Source organism: Triticum urartu, chromosome 5A (genome assembly GCF_056163025.1).
Source record: "Triticum urartu cultivar PI428250 chromosome 5A, HENAU_Tu73, whole genome shotgun sequence".
In the NCBI taxonomy this organism is placed as follows: domain Eukaryota; kingdom Viridiplantae; phylum Streptophyta; class Magnoliopsida; order Poales; family Poaceae; genus Triticum; species Triticum urartu.
The window spans coordinates 616874232-616892444 of NC_141877.1; the positions used below are offsets into that span (position 1 = coordinate 616874232).

Below are 18213 nucleotides of genomic sequence, written 5' to 3' on the forward strand. Positions count from 1 at the left end.
AAGTACTGAAATAAGTGGTAACAGATAGTTTTGTGATAGGATAATTTGTAACGAGCAACAAGTAACAAAAGTAAATAAGGTGCAGCAAGGTGGCCCAATCCTTTTTGTAGCAAAGGACAATCCTGGAAAAATTGTTATGTGATGTAAAGCACTCCCGAGGACACATGGGAATATCGTCAAGCTAGTTTTCATCACTCTCATATGATTCACGTTCGGTACTTTGATAATTTGGTATGTGGGTGGACCGGTGCTTGGGTGCTGCCGTTATTTGGACAAGCATCCCACTTATGATTAACCTCTATTGCAAGCATCCGCAAATACAACAAAAGTATTAAGGTAAACCTAACCATAGCATGAAACATATGGATCCAAATCAGCCCCTTATGAAGCAACGCATAAACTAGGGTTTAAGCTTCTGTTACTCTAGCAACCCATCATCTACTTATTACTTCCCAATGCCTTCCTCTAGGCCCAAATAATGGTGAAGTGTCATGTAGTCGACGTTCACATAACACCACTAGAGGAGAGACAACATACATCTCATCAAAATATCGAACGAATACCAAATTCACATGACTACTAATAGCAAGACTTCTCCCATGTCCTCAGGAACAAAAGTAACTACTCACAAAGCATAAAGATGTTCATAATCAGAGGGGTATTAATGTGCATATAGGATCTGAACATATGATCTTCCACCAATTAAACCAACTAGCATCAACTACAAGGAGTAATTAACACTACTAGCAACTTACTAGCACCAATCCCGGACTTGGAGACAAGAATTGGATACAAGAGATGAACTAGGGTTTTGATATGAGATGGTGCTGATGAAGATGTTGATGGAGATTGCCCTCTCCCGATGAGAGGAGCGTTGGTGATGACGATGGCGATGATTTCCCCCTCCGGGATGGAAGTTTCCCCGGCAGAACAGCCCCGCCAGAACCCTAGATTGGCTCCGCCAAGGTTCCGCCTCGTGGCGGTGGAGTTTCATCCGAGAAGATGGCTTATGATTTTTTCCCATCGAAGGAGTCCATATAGCAGAAGATGGTCACCGGAGGGACACCAGGGGGCCCACGAGGTAGGGGGGCATGCCCAGGGGGTAGGGCGCGCCCCCCACCCTCGTGGGCAGGGTGTGGCCCCCCTGGTGACTTTCTTGCGCTCAATGTTTTTTATATATTTGGAAAACATCATCCGTGAAGTTTCAGGACTTTTGGAGCTGTGCAGAATAGGCCTCTAATATTTGCTCCTTTTCTAGCTAGAATCCCAGCTGCCGGCATTCTCCCTCTTTATGTAAACCTTGTAAAATAAGAGAGAATAGGCATAAGTATTGTGACATAATGTGTAATAATAGCCCATAATGCAATAAATATTGATATAAAAGCATGATGCAAAATGGACGTATCAGCCAGCACGCCGGACTAAACCTATGCCCCCAGGGGTCATGGGCCATCGCCCCGGGAACTCCTGCACGTTGCGTGGGCGGTCGGTGAGCAGACCTAGCTACCTCCTTCAACAAGGCAGGAGCTTACGCAGTCCAACCCGGCGCGCGCCGCTCAGTCGCTGACGTCTATTAAGCTTCGGCTGATGTATACGACGCAGAATGTCCATACTATGCCCACGTGATGGTTAGTGCTATCTGGCCAGAGGCCCCTCGGATCAAACATCCAAACCATAATGGATTAGGAGCACGCGGTAACGATAAGAGACTCACGATCGATGTGACCCCGTCGCCCCGTCTCGAGTACTTGCGGCAAGGGCTAAGAATGCCCGGCCACGCCTCGTAAGTATCTCGCGGGCACCTTCCAGGTCAACCCGACTCCACATCACTCGCTATTATGCTCGCCCGGGTACCCCTCAGGGCCGACCCGTCTTTAGTAACATGGCTCAGTGCAAAATCATAGTAACCGTAGTAACTGTGTGTCTAACACCAAGGGGAAACCCCGAGGAATCACCCCCGGTGAATCCCGCTCGATGTTATCATCAAGGTGAACGTAAGAGGATCCACCCTCGAGGTTCACATTTGATGGGTACCACGACAGAGCTGTAACCGAAGTGGTTAAGGAGGAAATCACCCTCAATGACCTCGACCGTATAGCTACACTACAGAGATCTCATCAGGAGTGATGTAAGAGGTTCCACCCTCGACACTCGATGCTAACTCTGCAGAGTCGTACAGCTAGGGGGGGGGTGATGTGCGGTGTCTGGGCCTGGGCATCGATCCTATTGATCGGGTCTTCGATGATGAAGCAGGGGCAACAAGGACAAGGTGGGGGTCACTGATGGATCACTAACCAAACTATACTAAGCAGTTTAGGATAAGCAGGTAACAACAACAGGCTATGCATCAGAGTAGGATCATACAGAAAGCAGTAGCAGTTCTAATGCAAGCATGAGAGGGAAAGAAATGGGCGATATCGGAATGCTCAAGGGGGGGAGGTTTGCTTGCCTGGTTGCTCTGGCAAGGAGGGGTCATCAGGGATGTAGTCGTACTCAGTCGCATCAACGTCGGTCTCGGGGTCTACCGAAGAAGAAGAGGGGGGAGAAACAGTAAATACGGGGCAAACAAGCATCACAAAATATAACAAGGCAAAACACGGTGCCAGGGGTGACCTAACGCAGTACTAGGCGATACTGGCGAAGGGGGAAAACATCCGGGAGAGTTTTCCCGGAGTTAGGCATTTTCGGACAGATGAAATGGAGGGGGACGGTTGCAGGTTTGCTATGCTAGGGACGTGTGGCGGACGAACGGGTTGCGTATCCGGGTTCGTCTCGTCGTTCTGAGCAATTTTCATGTACAAAGTTTTTCCATCCGAGCTATGGTTTATTTTATATTGATTTTTCAAAGTTTTAAACATATTCTGGAATTATTTAAAATAACAGAAAAGAAAATATGACGTCGGCATGACGTGTTGATGACGTCAGTAGTCAACAGACTCGTTGACCAGGTCAAACCTGACCTGTGGGTCCAGTGGGACCCACATGTCAGCCTCTGTTAGTCTAACAGTATATTAAACTAACTAATCTAGGTTAATTAGCTATTGGACCCCACCTGTCATAGACTAATTAACTAAACTAATTAGTTTTAATTATTAAAACATTTTAGTTAGTGGAATAAGCGATGGGGCCCGCGTGTCAGTGGCTGGGGCCTGCCCAGTCAGCACAGTTGACCAGGTCAACTGGAGCCAGGGGGCCCACGGGCAGTGACCCAGAGGCGGGCCCTGCCGGTGCCAGGTCAGCACCCGCGTCGGAGCAACGCCGGCGAGGCCATCCACGGCGGCCGAACGCCGGAGATGGCCGGGATTTGCCCACAGGGGGCCAACACGGGCGCGAGCAGGCGCGTTCGAACGGCGAGAGCCCGCCGCGTCGCGTGGTGAGGTCAGCTGGGCTCGCGGCTGGCCGGAACTGCGCCGGCGACGAGTGGAGGCGGCGGTGGGGTTCAGGACCTCGTTGGGAATGCGCTACGGGGCACGGGGAGGGGCGCGGCAAGGCGTGTTCGAACGGCCACTCGGCCACGCGTCAAGTGATGGTGGTGGTATCGTCGGACCTGGCCGGAAACGTCGCCGGCGACGAGGTCCGCGGTGGAGCGGCTACAGTCAACGACAGAAACAGAGCTACGGCGCGCTATAGCTCAGGCGAAAGGGCTAGGCGCGTGCTGCGTGACGCGGAGAGGCTAACGGGCATACGCCCGTGACCATTTGGTCACCGGAGACTCGCCGGCGACGAGCTCCGCGGCGCTGCGTTCGGGTGCGCATGGGGAAAGTAGCTAGCGCGCGTGCGAGGACGGCCAAAGAGATGAGGGAGGAAGAGAGGCTCACCAAGTGGCTCACACGATGGCCCGTGGTGGTTTAGGAGCTGCAGAAACGTCGGAGAGGAGGGAGATCGCCGGCGACCGAGGCGGAAGGGGGCGGCTCGATCCGCGGTGCTCCCTGGCTTCCGCTCGTGGACGGGGACGAGGTAGCCGACGATGGCAGAGCTGCTGGACAGGTCAGGAGGGCGAGACGGCTCCGGTGGCCGTGGTGATGATGGAGGATGGCAGCGGGCGCGCTCGGTTCGGAGAGAGGGGAGTGAGCGAGCGAGGAAGAGAGAAGGGGGGAATGGCGAGGCGTCCAGGGGGAGTGGATGTGGCGGTAGGTGAGGGGGAGGGCTCGAGGCATCCGGGGCGGCGACCTTATCCTCTCGCGGCGGGGGTTGTCACCAGCGAGGTGGTTCGGCGGGAACCAGCCCCTGTACCGACACGGCTCGAGGAGCAGGAGAAGGCGACCCGGGAGGGGGAGTGGGCCGGCCTGCTGGGCCAGCTGGCTCGGGTGGGCCGAAGCCCAAGTGGGGCAGGGGCTTTCCCTCTCCTTCTTCTTTCCTTTTCCTTTTCCTTTTTGTTTTCTTTTATTTGCTCTGTTTTGCATTTTCTTTTAGTACCAAATGAGTTTTGTTTTGAACAAAACTTGGCACATAAAACTAAAACAATACCTTGAGATGGAACAAAAAGTTTGGGGGCAAAAGGAGTTGCCTAATTAATTTTAGAATTTGAAAAGTCCAATTTAAATGCTGCTGGAGTACTGAATTAATCCCCATGGGCATTTTGGGAATTCAGAAGAGGTTGGTTCCAACATGACAATTACTCAGTGATTATTTGCCACACTTTGAACATTTTAGTTTTCATGTTTGGCAAATTTGAATGTTTGACTTTGAATTTGAGTTTGAACATGAACAGTGATTTGGATCAAGTGAGGATTAGCAACAGTAGTGTGATGACATGGCACCATCAACAGGGGACTACTGTAACATGACACTGGGGGTGTTACACCCGGCCCCTGCCCTACGGGCAAGTCCTGTTGCGTCAGCTGCGCCCCTGCCTCCACCCGGCCGCCCTCCTGCAAAGCCGGCGGGCTTCTGTCGGTTAGTCATCTTCCGATTAGCGCGGCAACCAGTAGCAACTGATTTCGTACTTTAAAATACCCCAATTTCTTATTTAGGCTTTGCTTTTTTACCCTAATTTTGTGCACATGGACATATATTTATGCCTCAATTAGCTTTATTGATAAAAAGTAGTTTTTATTACAGAATTTAATAATTAGGCTTCTTTATGCAAAGTAAGATTTAATTGAGAATTTTAGCGTGTTTGCATTTGTAAGACCATATTGATATTTTTCTTTGTGATATTGGTCTTTTGTTAGAACGTCACATGTCATGTTCGTATTAAAAAAATTGGGACGGACCACCCTATCGCCAAATGCTAGCTCCGCCACTGATCATAAGGTTCTCAATGAGGAAGGGCTTTGGAAAACCAACGAACGCAGCACATGCCTATTTTTTTAGTCCCACATCATTAGTTTAGCAGCAATTGCAGGAATTTATAAATGCTCGCCTTCACAAGGCTACCACCAAGTAGAGTAGTACTCCCTTTGTAAAGGAGTATAAGAGTGTTTAGATCATCACTCTTATAATTTTTTTACAAAGGCAGTAGTAGAGAGTAGAGACTTGTAAAATGCGGTAGACCTATAGGTATAGGATAGGACATGGTGTGTACATGGTATAGGGTTGTAGGGTCACGGGAATAGGGGGGGGGGGATGCCTGACTGAACGACCGGGCTGCGGGGCTGGTTAATGGTTATAGGGGGAGAGCTACGTCTCTTAGGAAAATTGCCTTGGGGGGGGGGGGGGGGGGGGTCAAGTTCATAAAAAAACGTAATAAAGGGAAAACTAATAAGAAAATAAATAAATAAAATGCTGGGTTAAAAAATGGTAGGTTCAAACTTCTGTAGTTCCTTTTTGTTTCCTATCAATCAATTTATTGAATTCTCTTGATTTAGCTTATATTAATTTTTTTATTGCAAATTTGTAATCCTTTTTTGTTTCTCATTTTTCATCAACTTCTAGAATTTAACTTGGTTTAGGTGTCATATTTATTAATCTTGGACAAAAGGTATATTTTCCTTCACTTTCTAGAGGTTGATATAATAAAGGGTGTGGCTAGGTTTCGGTCGTTTGAGATTTAACCAAGTCTCAGTCAAGTGACATATTATATAAGAAGAAAAAGAAAAAAACTATTTTTTTGCATGGATCTACACGCAAGATCATACAGATATATCATCGACCGGGACATAGCCAAGTCTCAGTCGACTGAGACTTAGCAGGCAAAACTGTATAATAAAAGGTGTGATTTTCCCTGATCTGTGTGCAGTCTATTTGTCACTACCATTTGACAATTGTGAGTTTAACTTCAGCTATTGCATTGTTATTTATTTGTATTGTTTATACCACATATTTTCCAGGTGTGATTTGGCACCTGAATGTACTCGTTAAGTCGTTAGTGATGCATCATTACTAAAAGAAGAATCAAAGCACAAAATAAGCATGCTTTTATTGAGCATTTATTCTTGTATGAATGCCCTTGCATGCAGGTTTGATCTCTTGATTGAACCAAGCATGCTCCCTCTGTCAGAAATTACTTGTCGCAGAAATGAATGAAAGATGCAAGATCAAGACAAGTTCACCATCTTCTAATGAATTGGCAGCGCCCCCAACCTATTTCATCAAACAATAATTCTACACTAAACCTTCCCCAAATCCTCTCCTCTGCCCCCTGATTTTAACCAGGGTGGGGCCCAGCCGTTAATCTCGATCCAATTAATTACCTCGTAAAATCCTCACGTTAGCTTTCGTACGTGTAGCATTGCTCTTCATCAAAATAAGCACTAAAGCGCCTGGTGAAAACGTAATCAAAGTCCTGCATAGAGATAATAAATAGTCAAAACAAAAAAAGACCTGGAAATCTAAATGGAGTGTAATGTTTTTATGGATCTCAGGAAAGTCATACTACACAAATAAAGCAAATAACATAATAATCAACCAACTCACAACAAAAACTCCATAGTAATCAACCAAAGCGAAGATAGGAAAAATCATATTATATATATTCTCCCTCCGTCTCAAAATAAGTGACTCAATTTTGTACTGCTTTAGTACAAAGTTGAGTCACTTGTTTTGAGACATAGGGAGTGTTAAAGAAAGACAGGAAAAAGGAACAAATAGTACATGCATCAACCTTATAGCATCGAGTCATCCTTGGAGGGTAGACGGCTGTACAAGTTGAAGACCATGCTGGTCCTCCTCCTGCTGGACCGGAACCGCGAGGGCAGGAGGAAATACAGCCCCATCACCACGACCACCACCTTGAACGGCGTCCAGTACAGCACGACGGCGACCACCAGGGAGAGCAGGATGAAGATGGGCGTTACCCTGTGGTCTCTCCAGCTAAGCAGCGACTGCGCGCGCTCCGCGTGCATAGCCAGGTCGCCGAGCTCCCTTTGCAACGTGCCGGCGACGCTCCGCAGCTGGTCGTATCTCAGCTTCACGATGTCATCCGGCGTGGACGTCGGGAACGTGTCGAACTCCTCTTCCAGCTCGTCGGGCTGCGCCTGATCTGCGTACGACAGCACCGTGTCTATATGCGGCGGATTCTGCGGCCGCCGCGGGTAGTTCCACACCCCGATCATGACCATGAGCACGAGCACCATCGGCAGGATCAGCTGCGGGTAGCACACCAGGTACAGGAACATCACGTGGACCAGAATCGTCGACAGTGGGTTCTTCCACTCGCAAATGTCGTCGAACCGTTTGGCGACGGCGATGGCGCCGGAGTAGAGGGAGGCGATGCGTTGGAAGTTGGACTGGCTACGACGCAGGCTGAACATTTGTGGGTCTACGTCGAGCATGTACTCCACCACCTCCCTCCGCAGTGGCGGCTCTGCCCTGGCCAGCCGCGTGACCACCCTCTGCACCGCCTCCGCCTGCAACCAGAGGGGGTCCACCTGCGGCATCGTGATCGGGTCGGTGTGGTGTATGCGTATCGTGGGAGGCAGCGGTTTGCCGTACGTGGCCAGCATTTTGGCCCACGACCTGCAGGTGAAGCGGACGGCGAGCTGGAGTTCGCCGGTCATCTTCAGCCCCGTCGGGGTGAGCACCATGAGCGGGTAGTGTTGGCTGTACATGCGGTTGGTCTCGAGGGTGGCGAGGCGGATGCGCACCTTGCCCATCTGCTGGTCATCACCCCCTTGCGAGGAGGAGAGATGGCAGTCGTCGAAAACTGCGACGGTGACGACGGTGTTGAGGTCCAGCACGTTCCAGGTGTACTGCTCGTTCCACTGCGGCACCGCCGTGGCGAACAACGTGCCTGTGCGCACCCACTTCTCGCCGTACTTGACGACGCAGTAAGGGTCGGTGAGCCCCCCTTCTTTATCCTTCATGCTCACCAGGCCTCGTGCGCTAAGGATGTCCACCTCCAAGATGCCAATGGCGCCCTTGCGGAGCTTCTTCACCGATGACGAAAAAGCACGTAGTTTGAATGTGTTTTTTACCTGCAAATTTCAAGTTTTTATGTTGTATGGTATAACATAAAAGAAACGGAAATGATAAAATGTAGAGACATGTGCGGTTGATAATAAAATAAAAGATGTTCCGGTCGAATTCATCAATCTCGATATGTGTAGGCTAATTATCTCGGAGGTGCTCATGGGCAGTCAGCGTGTGTGTGTTCATAAAGACGGGTATATGTGCGTGTATGTGAGTATCTGCGATTGAATTGTGTTCGAGAGAAAACCCTTATTTCCATTTTTTTGGGTTTTTGTATTTTTTGGTATTTTCTATTTTTATTTATCCCCCATTTCCTTTCATTTCTTCTGTTTTTGTTTCATTTTATTTTCTATGTTTTTGTTTAGAAGTAATATAATATTTTTGACAACTAAATGAACACCTTTTTAAACTCCATAATATATGTGCACTTTGTATTTATCCAAACGGTCTTCCTTAAGTTACTATTCTGACTACCCATCACATGCTTCATGCTGAGTGCTGAGTGCAGCTCACATAGGTGCGGCTATGTATGAGAGCGGCGTTGCAGAGGCCGGGCACCAGACAGTTCGTTATCCCCTTCGTGGGTGTGGGCCTCGTGATTTACTTCTGTCAGACCTTTTGAAAGTAAACGAGCCAATATACATCTAGATGAATAGTGCAACCGTATATCAGTGAATGAGATAACACTGTTTGAAGCATGTGATGACTGATTTGACTGCTCGAAATCAAATACGGTGGAATTAAGGCTCACCCTTCACGGAGGACAAAAGTATCAATATTCTACTCTATTCGGCCACCTCATCATTGCATGCTGCAGCCATGTCTCATTCTGGGCAATTTTCTGTAAATGTACCGCCGCGCATTTCTCTGTTTTTATAAAACTAATCCTCAAAGTAGTGTACAACTTGCTACTTACGATGTCAAAAAAATCTTATGTTTTGAGACGGACAGAGTAATTACTACCTTCGGCCGGGTTTACTAGTCCCCTCACATTTTAGGTCATATTTTAACAATAACTTTAACTAATAAAATGAAACTCATATGTAGCAAAAGTCATATTATTAAAAACTAAATTTAAATACATATTTTTATGAGGTGCATTAATATTTTATTAGTCAAACATGTGATCAAAGTTTGATCCAAAATACAGTGAGGACTAAAAAACCTGGACGGAGGTAGTAATTAGTTGTGCTTTTTTCAAAGCTCTTTCAAGATGGTTCTTTTACCCCTAAGAGATAAGAGAAATATTTGGTCAGAACCGCCCATTCATCAAGGTATATTTGACCACACATAATATTATGGCAATTTATTACCAAAAGGGAAATATTTAAATATTTGCCTCATATCTTTTTATTTTAATCTACTAAAAAAATCACATTCAATCCTCGTACGTCTATGTTGTATCTATCATATGAAGATAAATAACTCCCCTAAAAAAGATGGATAATTATAATGTTGTGGAATATGATACATATCTATGGAATCCTAAATATTTGTATATACACTACAATCTACAAATGGCATTATTATAATTTGTCTAGATTACAACCTAATAATCATCACCATAATTAACAGTATGTGTACTCGCATTATTATGAGAGAGTTAGTAAAAATTAGATGTACACATGTCATGCTAGGAACGTGTTTGAATTTTTATTGTGTGAGAAATACACTAAACTTTGTCCGTTATACATTCTCTTCTCAAGGAAATAAAATGTGCAAGAACATTGGTACACATGGGTGCTCTGTTAAAGAAAAATACTGATGGTATTTTGTCTGCTTTTTGCTATGATTTTGTCAACTATTATTCATTTACCATGCAAAAGAAAAAAAAACTAGTATTCATTTTTGGTGTTTTCTAGAAACAATTTCTATGCATTCTCTATTGTTTAGCTCCCAGCCGACAAAATAATACATGCATAAACATATATCACAGAACTTGACAAACTTCTTATTTCATTTGTTATAGACATAATGATAAGGTACGTTCAGCAAAAGAAAATAGTTGGGACAAATCAGCTAAACAAATGATTGGCAAAAAATCTGGCATTATTTAGATCTGTTATTTTTTTTTCTATGTATGCAAGGTTTTAAAGAAAGGGAATAAATTATAATAATTTTTCCTTGATTATACCGCAACAATGTCTAACCCCCATCCCATTATCAACGGTCTATTACCTCCTATTACATGTTGTATCAACCATTAATTCATTAAAATTTAACAGTCCATAATGATCTGGACCACCATAAAATTTTCCTAAAAAACTGTTGTGCCGCCGTTCAGAGTAGCACCATCCAGCGTTTTTCCATCTCTAAAAGTTCTCCTTAATCCATCATCCTAAGTGTATCCGATGATTAAGTACAAACCAAAACACCTGTCGTTCTGCAAAGAAGACATGATGACACTGTACTAGCATGTGCCTACTGCCAGCCACCTGCTTTCGGCCCAGATTGGAAGTACCTCTTGCATGGGCCTATCCTAGAATACGGTGATATACAGCCTTGAAGTTGGGGCTGTAATTGCAATACGTCTGGCAACACATATCCCCATGCTAGTTCGGCGGGTGGGATTCAGAGCTGCCTGCAGACCGGCCTCTGCAACTCTTTTTCGGGCTATGTATCTCTTATAGCGATACTTACCGCAGCGTCGCCTGCAGGGTGGCCTAATTGGGCCGGCCCAGCGTGCAGGAGGAGCACTGACTCTCCGTAGCAACAATTCTCTTTTACTATTTTATTTTATTTATATTTCTAAAATATAATACAAAATATTTGAATTTGAAAATAGTTTAGAACAGGTTCCAATATTTTTTTAAAAAAACTGCTTGAAGAACTTTTAAAAATGTTGATAGCATTAAAAAAATGTTTGGGACAACTAAAAAATATTGATAGCACTAAACCGAATGTACATTTTTTTTAAAATTCGATGCAATGTATTACTTTTTGCATAAAACAAATTGTACCATTCAAAAAAAGTACGTGATATTTGAAGAAAAGATTGTGCCCTACAAGAAAATGTTTGCGATACTTAAAGAAAAATGTAAATACAATGTAAAAAATATCAAAGTTGTACAAAATTTGTTTTCCAACAATGTGTATTTGAAAAATGTTTAAACATGTATTAAAAATGCTCAATATATGTATTTGAAAAAAATGAACATCTGCGTACTTAAAAATCTTCATCCTGTATAAAAAAATTTACGTTTATACAAAAAATGTACAACGTTTACTGAAAAAACTAGACATGTGTTGAAAAAAGGAAAAAGGAAAAAAGACAAACTCAAAGAAAAAAAATCATGTATAGGATAAAAAAATTGAGCGCGTATATGTAAACATATATTTAGACATATGTATATGGAGAACAAACAATGAGTACAAAAAAAAATAGACATGAAAACATATATCTAACAAAAGGTTAATCATGTATTTTAAAATGCTAAACATGTTTTAAAAATGTTTCTGTATACGAAAATGTACAGTATGTATGAAAAAAGTAGACATCAAAAGATGTATTTATAAAAAATGTCAATCATGTATTCAAAATCGTTAAATGCATATAAAATGTTTTTCATGTAGACGAAAAATGTACAGTATGTATGAAAATGTAGACATATGTCGAAAAAACCAAAAGAAACCGATGAAAACTAAAAAAGAAACAAAGAAAACAGAAGTACAGAATAAAAATAAAAATAAAAATATAATAATATAATAATTTTAAGCCCGACAACGCAATAATTTTGTACTTGTGGCAAAGAGAATCTCTTCAAAGTTGAATGTATACAGAGTACATATATAGCCTACAAATAAAACTTAGCTTCACTTTATTTATTTTATTTTTATTTAAAAGTAAGCACGGCCCACTGATTCAAAATATAACAAATTACGTTAGAACTACATCCACTGTTCAACACTACATGACTTGCTAGAAAGGCCGACACCAAACTTTTCTGATTTTGACCATTATATTTCTCATGGAAAATAATTTAATAATATACCATTTTCATAAATTTTACATTTGCATATTCATAGCAGAGGAAAAGTGATGGTCAAATTTAAACATTGGAGACTATACAAAATCTAAAACCTTATGTACTTTCGAATGAAGGAAATCTTTTCTTTCATATAAAATTAATTGAAATCGTTTGAATATATATATCATAATAGGTTTCGTTATGTTAACTTGATGTTATCTTTGTTGCTAATATTCCTATATTGATGATTAAACTTAAAAATGTTTGATTGAAGACTTTCTAAAACTAATATTATGATCCATGTTAAAAGAAGGTTCTAGTGTCGAAAGAGGGATGTGTGACTAAAGCAATTAGCGTTATCGGACTCATGACATTATTCCTCGAGCACCAAAGCTCGTAGTTTAGAAGCTCAAATGATCCCAAGTTTCCAACGCAAGGATTCGAGTGGTATCTGTAGCGATCCAGAAGTAAAGAAAGCAATACATAAATTCCCAAAATTTTGATATACCTGGGTTGTTTCCATTTCACGAAGTCTATCAATTATATTTAGTGCACTAGTTGGCCTTTTCTTTGGATCGAAGTCTCTGCACTCTAAAGCTGTCTCGTAGCATACTCGTATCTGTTCGCATAGTGTATCTTGTTGGGATCTCTCCAACCTTTCACTCCAACTTTCAATTACCTAAAAAATTGCATTGGTGTGTTATGGTCTATGAAATGAACCAGCAACATCTTACTATACAGGAAAATTATCGACCACATACATTTAAGCATCAAACTAATACAACAAATTTCTATAAAAGTAAAATATGGAGTGCGGCGTTTTGGTGCTCGGGCTACATGGAGCCCTTTTTTGAAACATTAAAAAACATTTTAAAGTTTCAAAAAATTCGTTTCCACATTTACATATGGATGTATACTACATATGTATAAAATTTCATGAGAAAATACATTGATTCGTGAGCTACACAAAAAGTGAAAATTATTGGTTTTATATAGTAACAATACACACACTGTCCACTGTTTTCAATGTCAGCAATTTGTGTTTCTTATGTGTAGCTCTCATGTTAATGTATTTCATCATGAATTTGCGAGTATGCGGTATATATCCATATCATACTGTGGATTTAGTCTCAGAATTTTCGAAGCATTTAAATAATTGTTTTGATTTTTTCCAAAAAATAAACGAGCTCCAATGAATTTCTGTAAAATATGTCCCAATAGATTCAAGTCAGATCTATCACCATGTAAATTGCACTTTCATGTTTGATCAAAATAAGTAGAAATAAAATGTATAATTATTCTTGCAAATGATAAGATATGTTAATATTGCGCATCGTTTTAGTTCCCATATTTTCCTGCGCTTGCATTAATATTGCGCAGATTTTCTAGTGGCGTGTGACTGTTTTGGGGGGGGGGGGGGGCATGCAAAATGTGCTTTCTACTAGCAGGTGTGCTTCCATAAATGATATTATGCAACATCTCAATCTAAATTGTAATGAAAATATGCGAAGTATGACCTTGAAAACTATTTAAAAGTCAATCCTTCTTAGCCTAAAAGGAAATTGAGCTTTTATCTTCCTAACAATGACATATGTTGTTCTTACATCATCGGTAGCTTGATGCCCCTTCTGCCCAGTCAGTATTTCAATGATGATAACACCAAGACTATACAAGTCAGCACTGCGTGCAATTACACCACCTTCGCGAAGTTCTGGCGCCAAATATCCCCTATAAAAGTTTTGACCAATTAATGTAAGAAGAGAGTACATTTTAATGACATATCATGAAACACTGACTTTAATTCAAAGAGAAGTCATCTAGCTTACATTGTCCCTATAATAGTTTTTGTAATATCCTGGCTTTGATTTTCGTCGAAGCATCTCGATAGACCAAAATCAGTTAATTTTGGTGTCATACTATCATCAAGCAGTATATTGGCTGGTTTCAGATCCAAATGAACAATATGGTTCTCATGAAGGTACTGTAGACCCTCACAAATCCCTTTAATTATTTTATAGCACGTTCTCCACTCACGACTTGCATCTATAAAGGGGAGAGGAGAAACCGGGTTTACGTTTTGATGTCTTGACTTTTGAAAACCACTCCCTCTGTCCCACAATATATAGTTTGCAAAACCATCTTATATTGTGGGACAAAGGAAGTAGATGTTATATGACACATTGTAGTAAATGAGAATAAATAAAGAGAAAAGTTAGAGGCCACATGGTCGTACTCTTACCCATGATATACTTATCAAGACTGCCTTTAGGTATATATTCGAAGCAAAGCAATCTTTCATGAACATCTGCCATGACAAGTTTCTTGTCAAATTTTTCCATACTTCCTTGCCTGTCGGCGCAATATCCTAAAAATCTTACTACATTTTTGTGCTTGACCCGCATTAGACATTGAACCTCTCGATGAAATTCCGTTTCATCCATTAAAGCGTTGGACAGCCTCTTCACGGCGACCGCCCTATTGCCAATTATTCCCTGCTTTCGGAGCATGCAGGCCCTGTTAGCATATCATCGGTTCGATTCCGAGTTACCAAATCAAGCATGATGAGGATTGCAATGTATACATACCTTATAAACGACTGCAAATCCACCGCTTCCAATCTGTTGGTCATCAGAGAAATCACCTGTAATGTCCTGTAAAAGTGATAATGGCAGGGCCTTGGGCTCTGCGGTTTCATCGGCTAACATCTGCTCTAGGTCACTTCGTGCAGTGCTAGCTTTGCGTTCCATTTGCAGTCAGTAAGCAATTAACCTGAAAAGTTAGAGCAAACTGATTATATACTGTATGTAGTATGAGCCTGCCAGACCAAGATCCCCAATTACTCGGGTAGCTAATTAATAGTGATATCGATATGCTATACAGTACCGAACAAATTAAGATCACTCACCTGTATATTATGCAAATACAAAGCAGTAATGTTGACTTTGGCTCCCCTTGTTGCGTTTACTGCTGCGACTCAAACTCTCTCCGAGCCGTGCCGCTTGACAGCGCAGTCTAGTTGCAAGAGAGCTGCGACCAATTAGTGATAATCTGCAGACGCCAGCAGCAGCAGCAGCTTCTCAGATTGAAGCTAGCGAGAACACGATCTGCAATTTGGGACCCATTCAGTGAAAAGAAACTGAGAATTACCACCTGGACAGGCCGTGCTGCTGCCTCGTGAAGGCGATTGAGCTTCAGATTTAGCTGTCCAGTGAAGGGGATGGGGATTTGGTATCGGCCTATCAAGTCAACGGCACCTTGAGAACACGCTTGAGCTGCATCTGGATGAATGTGTCTCTGTGTGTGGTGCCAGCAGCATCCCAACCCCCCATATGATAGATAATACTGTGGACGCGGCTGCGCTGGCGAGAGTGCCGCGAGGATTCACACTGGAACACGCATGGACGAATTCAAAGCAAATGCGCACGGACGTTGCGGATTCTATATCCTAAACAGTATTTCTTTTAAACAAAATCAAACACGGATGTTGAGTACCGATGCAGAGTTCTGACAAAAGAAAGAAAGAAAGAAACAAACAAACAATAGTGCCAATGCAGAGAATATCGGTCAGAATATGAATTGTATATGGAGCGTGCCAATAATGACACCGCGAGCTTCCATGGAGATTTATACATGGAACTAACAAAAAAATTATCCATGTGTCACCACCAGGAAGTATGGTTTTCATTATTCAACTGCAGGATGATACCTCTTGAATAACTCATTCTAAAGGGTAAATAGTACCGATAGGTCAATGGATTTTTCGCCGGGTTCTAGTCACTAGATCCCGTTGCACACTTGGCACAAAAAACAAATGTGGACAAGAAGTTAAGAAGGCTATTTGACGCCCCTGTAAACCCTTTAGGACATGCACACGTCGCCATGTCCTATAAACCCCCTTACGCCCCGTCGTTAGGCTAGCTGCCTAGCTCGTCAGTAACCCTTCGGCGAATTGGACCACCCCAAGCCTTGCTCACCTACCCCACCTCACCATCGCACACTAGTGCATCGTTTTGACACCAATCGCACGACCAGAGCATCCTGTAGCCCAATCTCAACGAGTACCGAACGTCAATGTCGCAACCTCGGTTCCCACAAGGTGAGCAAGCGTTTGACCTTTGCTGTCATGTCCAATGTGTTCATTGTGCTCTAGTGCGTCTTTCTGACCACACACTTGTCACTAGGGAGCCCGAGACCGTTGAGTTTGATTTGAACTACAACTTCGCTATCACCGTCATGACCCCCAACCACACCGCTGATGTCTACTACACAACCTTCTTGTAGACGTTGTTGGGCCTCCAAGTGCAGAGGTTTGTAGGACAATAGCAAATTTCCCTCAAGTGGATGACCTAAGATTTATCAATCCGTGTGAGGCGTAGGATGAAGATGGTCTCTCTCAAGCAGCCCTGCAACCAAATAACAAAGAGTCTTTTGTTTCCCCAACACATCCAATACAATGGTAAATTTTATAGGTGCACTAGTTCGGCGAAGAGATGGTGATACAAGTGCAATATGGATGATAGATATAGGTTTTTGTAATCTGAAAATATAAAAACAGCAAGGTAGCAAGTGGTAAAAGTGAGCGTAAACGGTATTGCAATGCTAGGAAACAAGTCCTAGGGTTCATACTTAAACTAGTGCAAGTTCTCTCAACAATAATAACGTAATTGGGTCATATAACTATCCCTCAACATGCAACAAAGAGTCACTCCAAAGTCACTAATAGCGGAGAACAAACGAAAAGATTATTGTAGGGTACGAAACCACCTCAAAGTTATCCTTTCTGATCGATCTATTCAAGAGTTCGTACTAGAATAACACCTTAAGACACAAATCAACCAAAACCCTAATGTCACATAGATAATTCAATGTCACCTCAAGTATCCGTGAGTATGGTTATACGATATGCATCACACAATCTCAGATTCATCTATTCAACCAACATAAAGAACTTCAAAGAGTGCCCCAAAGTTTCTACCGGAGAGTTAAGACGAAAACGTGTGCCAAACCCTATGCATAAGTTCACGAGGTCACGGAACTCGCAAGTTGATCACCAAAACATACATCAAGTGGATCACGTGAGTATCCCATTATCACCACAGATAAGCACATGCAAGACATACATCAAGTGTTCTCAAATCCTTAAAGACTCAATCTGATAAGATAACTTCAAAGAGAAAACTCAATTCATCACAAGGAGATAGAGGGGGAGAAACATCATAAGATCCAACTATAATAGCAAAGCTCGCGATACATCAAGATCGTTCCGAATCAAGAACACGAGAGAGAGAGAGAGAGAGAGAGAGATCAAACAAATAGCTACTGGTACATACCCTCAGCCCTAAGGGTGAACTACTCCTCCTCGTCACGGAGAGCACCGGGATAATGAAGATGGCCACCGGAGAGGGATTCTCCCCCTTCGGCAGGGTGCCGGAACGGGTCTAAATTGGTTTTCGGTGACTACGGAGGCTTGCGGTGGAGGAGCTTCCGATCTAGGTTATGTTCTAAAAGTTTGGGTATATATAAGAGGTGTTGGCGTCGGGAACAAGTCAGGGGGTCTTCGAGGCGGCCATGAGATAGGGGGGGCGCGCCCGGGAGGGGGGGGGGGTAGGGCGCGCCCCCACCCTCGTGATGGCCTCAGGACTCTTCTGGTCCATCTCCGATGCTCCATGGGCTTCTTCTGGTCCAAAAATGATCTCCGTAAATTTTCAGGTCAATTGAACTCCGTTTGGTTTTCCTTTTCTGCGATACTCAAAAACAAGGAAAAAAATAGAAACTGACAGTAGGCTCTAGGTTAATACGTTAGTCCCAAAAATCATATAAAATTGCATATAAATGCATATAAAGCATCTAAGATGGATAATATAATATCATGGAACAATAAAAAATTATAGAT

At 42.9% G+C, this 18213-nt stretch overlaps 1 protein-coding gene across 3 annotated transcripts; it reads right to left on the reverse strand.

Annotated features, from left to right (window-relative positions):
- Nucleotides 1-6336: 6336 nt before the first annotated feature.
- On the reverse strand, nt 6337-15756 carry LOC125511061 (multiple C2 domain and transmembrane region protein 6). Of its 3 annotated transcripts, none has more exons than XM_048676341.2 (9): nt 15471-15754; nt 15226-15368; nt 14906-15089; nt 14560-14812; nt 14147-14363; nt 13925-14048; nt 12829-12999; nt 7046-8357; nt 6337-6727 (listed from the first exon to the last, which is right to left on the reverse strand). In XM_048676341.2, the coding sequence occupies exons 3-8, from the start codon at nt 15065-15067 to the stop codon at nt 7047-7049; spliced, it is 2238 nt and encodes a 745-aa protein (XP_048532298.2). In that variant the 5' UTR covers nt 15068-15089; nt 15226-15368; nt 15471-15754; the 3' UTR covers nt 6337-6727; nt 7046. The 3 variants fall into 3 exon arrangements, with proteins under 3 accessions (XP_048532298.2, XP_048532299.2, XP_087378191.1); XM_048676342.2 differs by having other exon boundaries at nt 15468-15754; XM_087522065.1 differs by lacking the exon at nt 6337-6727 and having other exon boundaries at nt 6775-8357; nt 15471-15756.
- Between the last annotated feature and the right edge of the window lie 2457 nt (nt 15757-18213).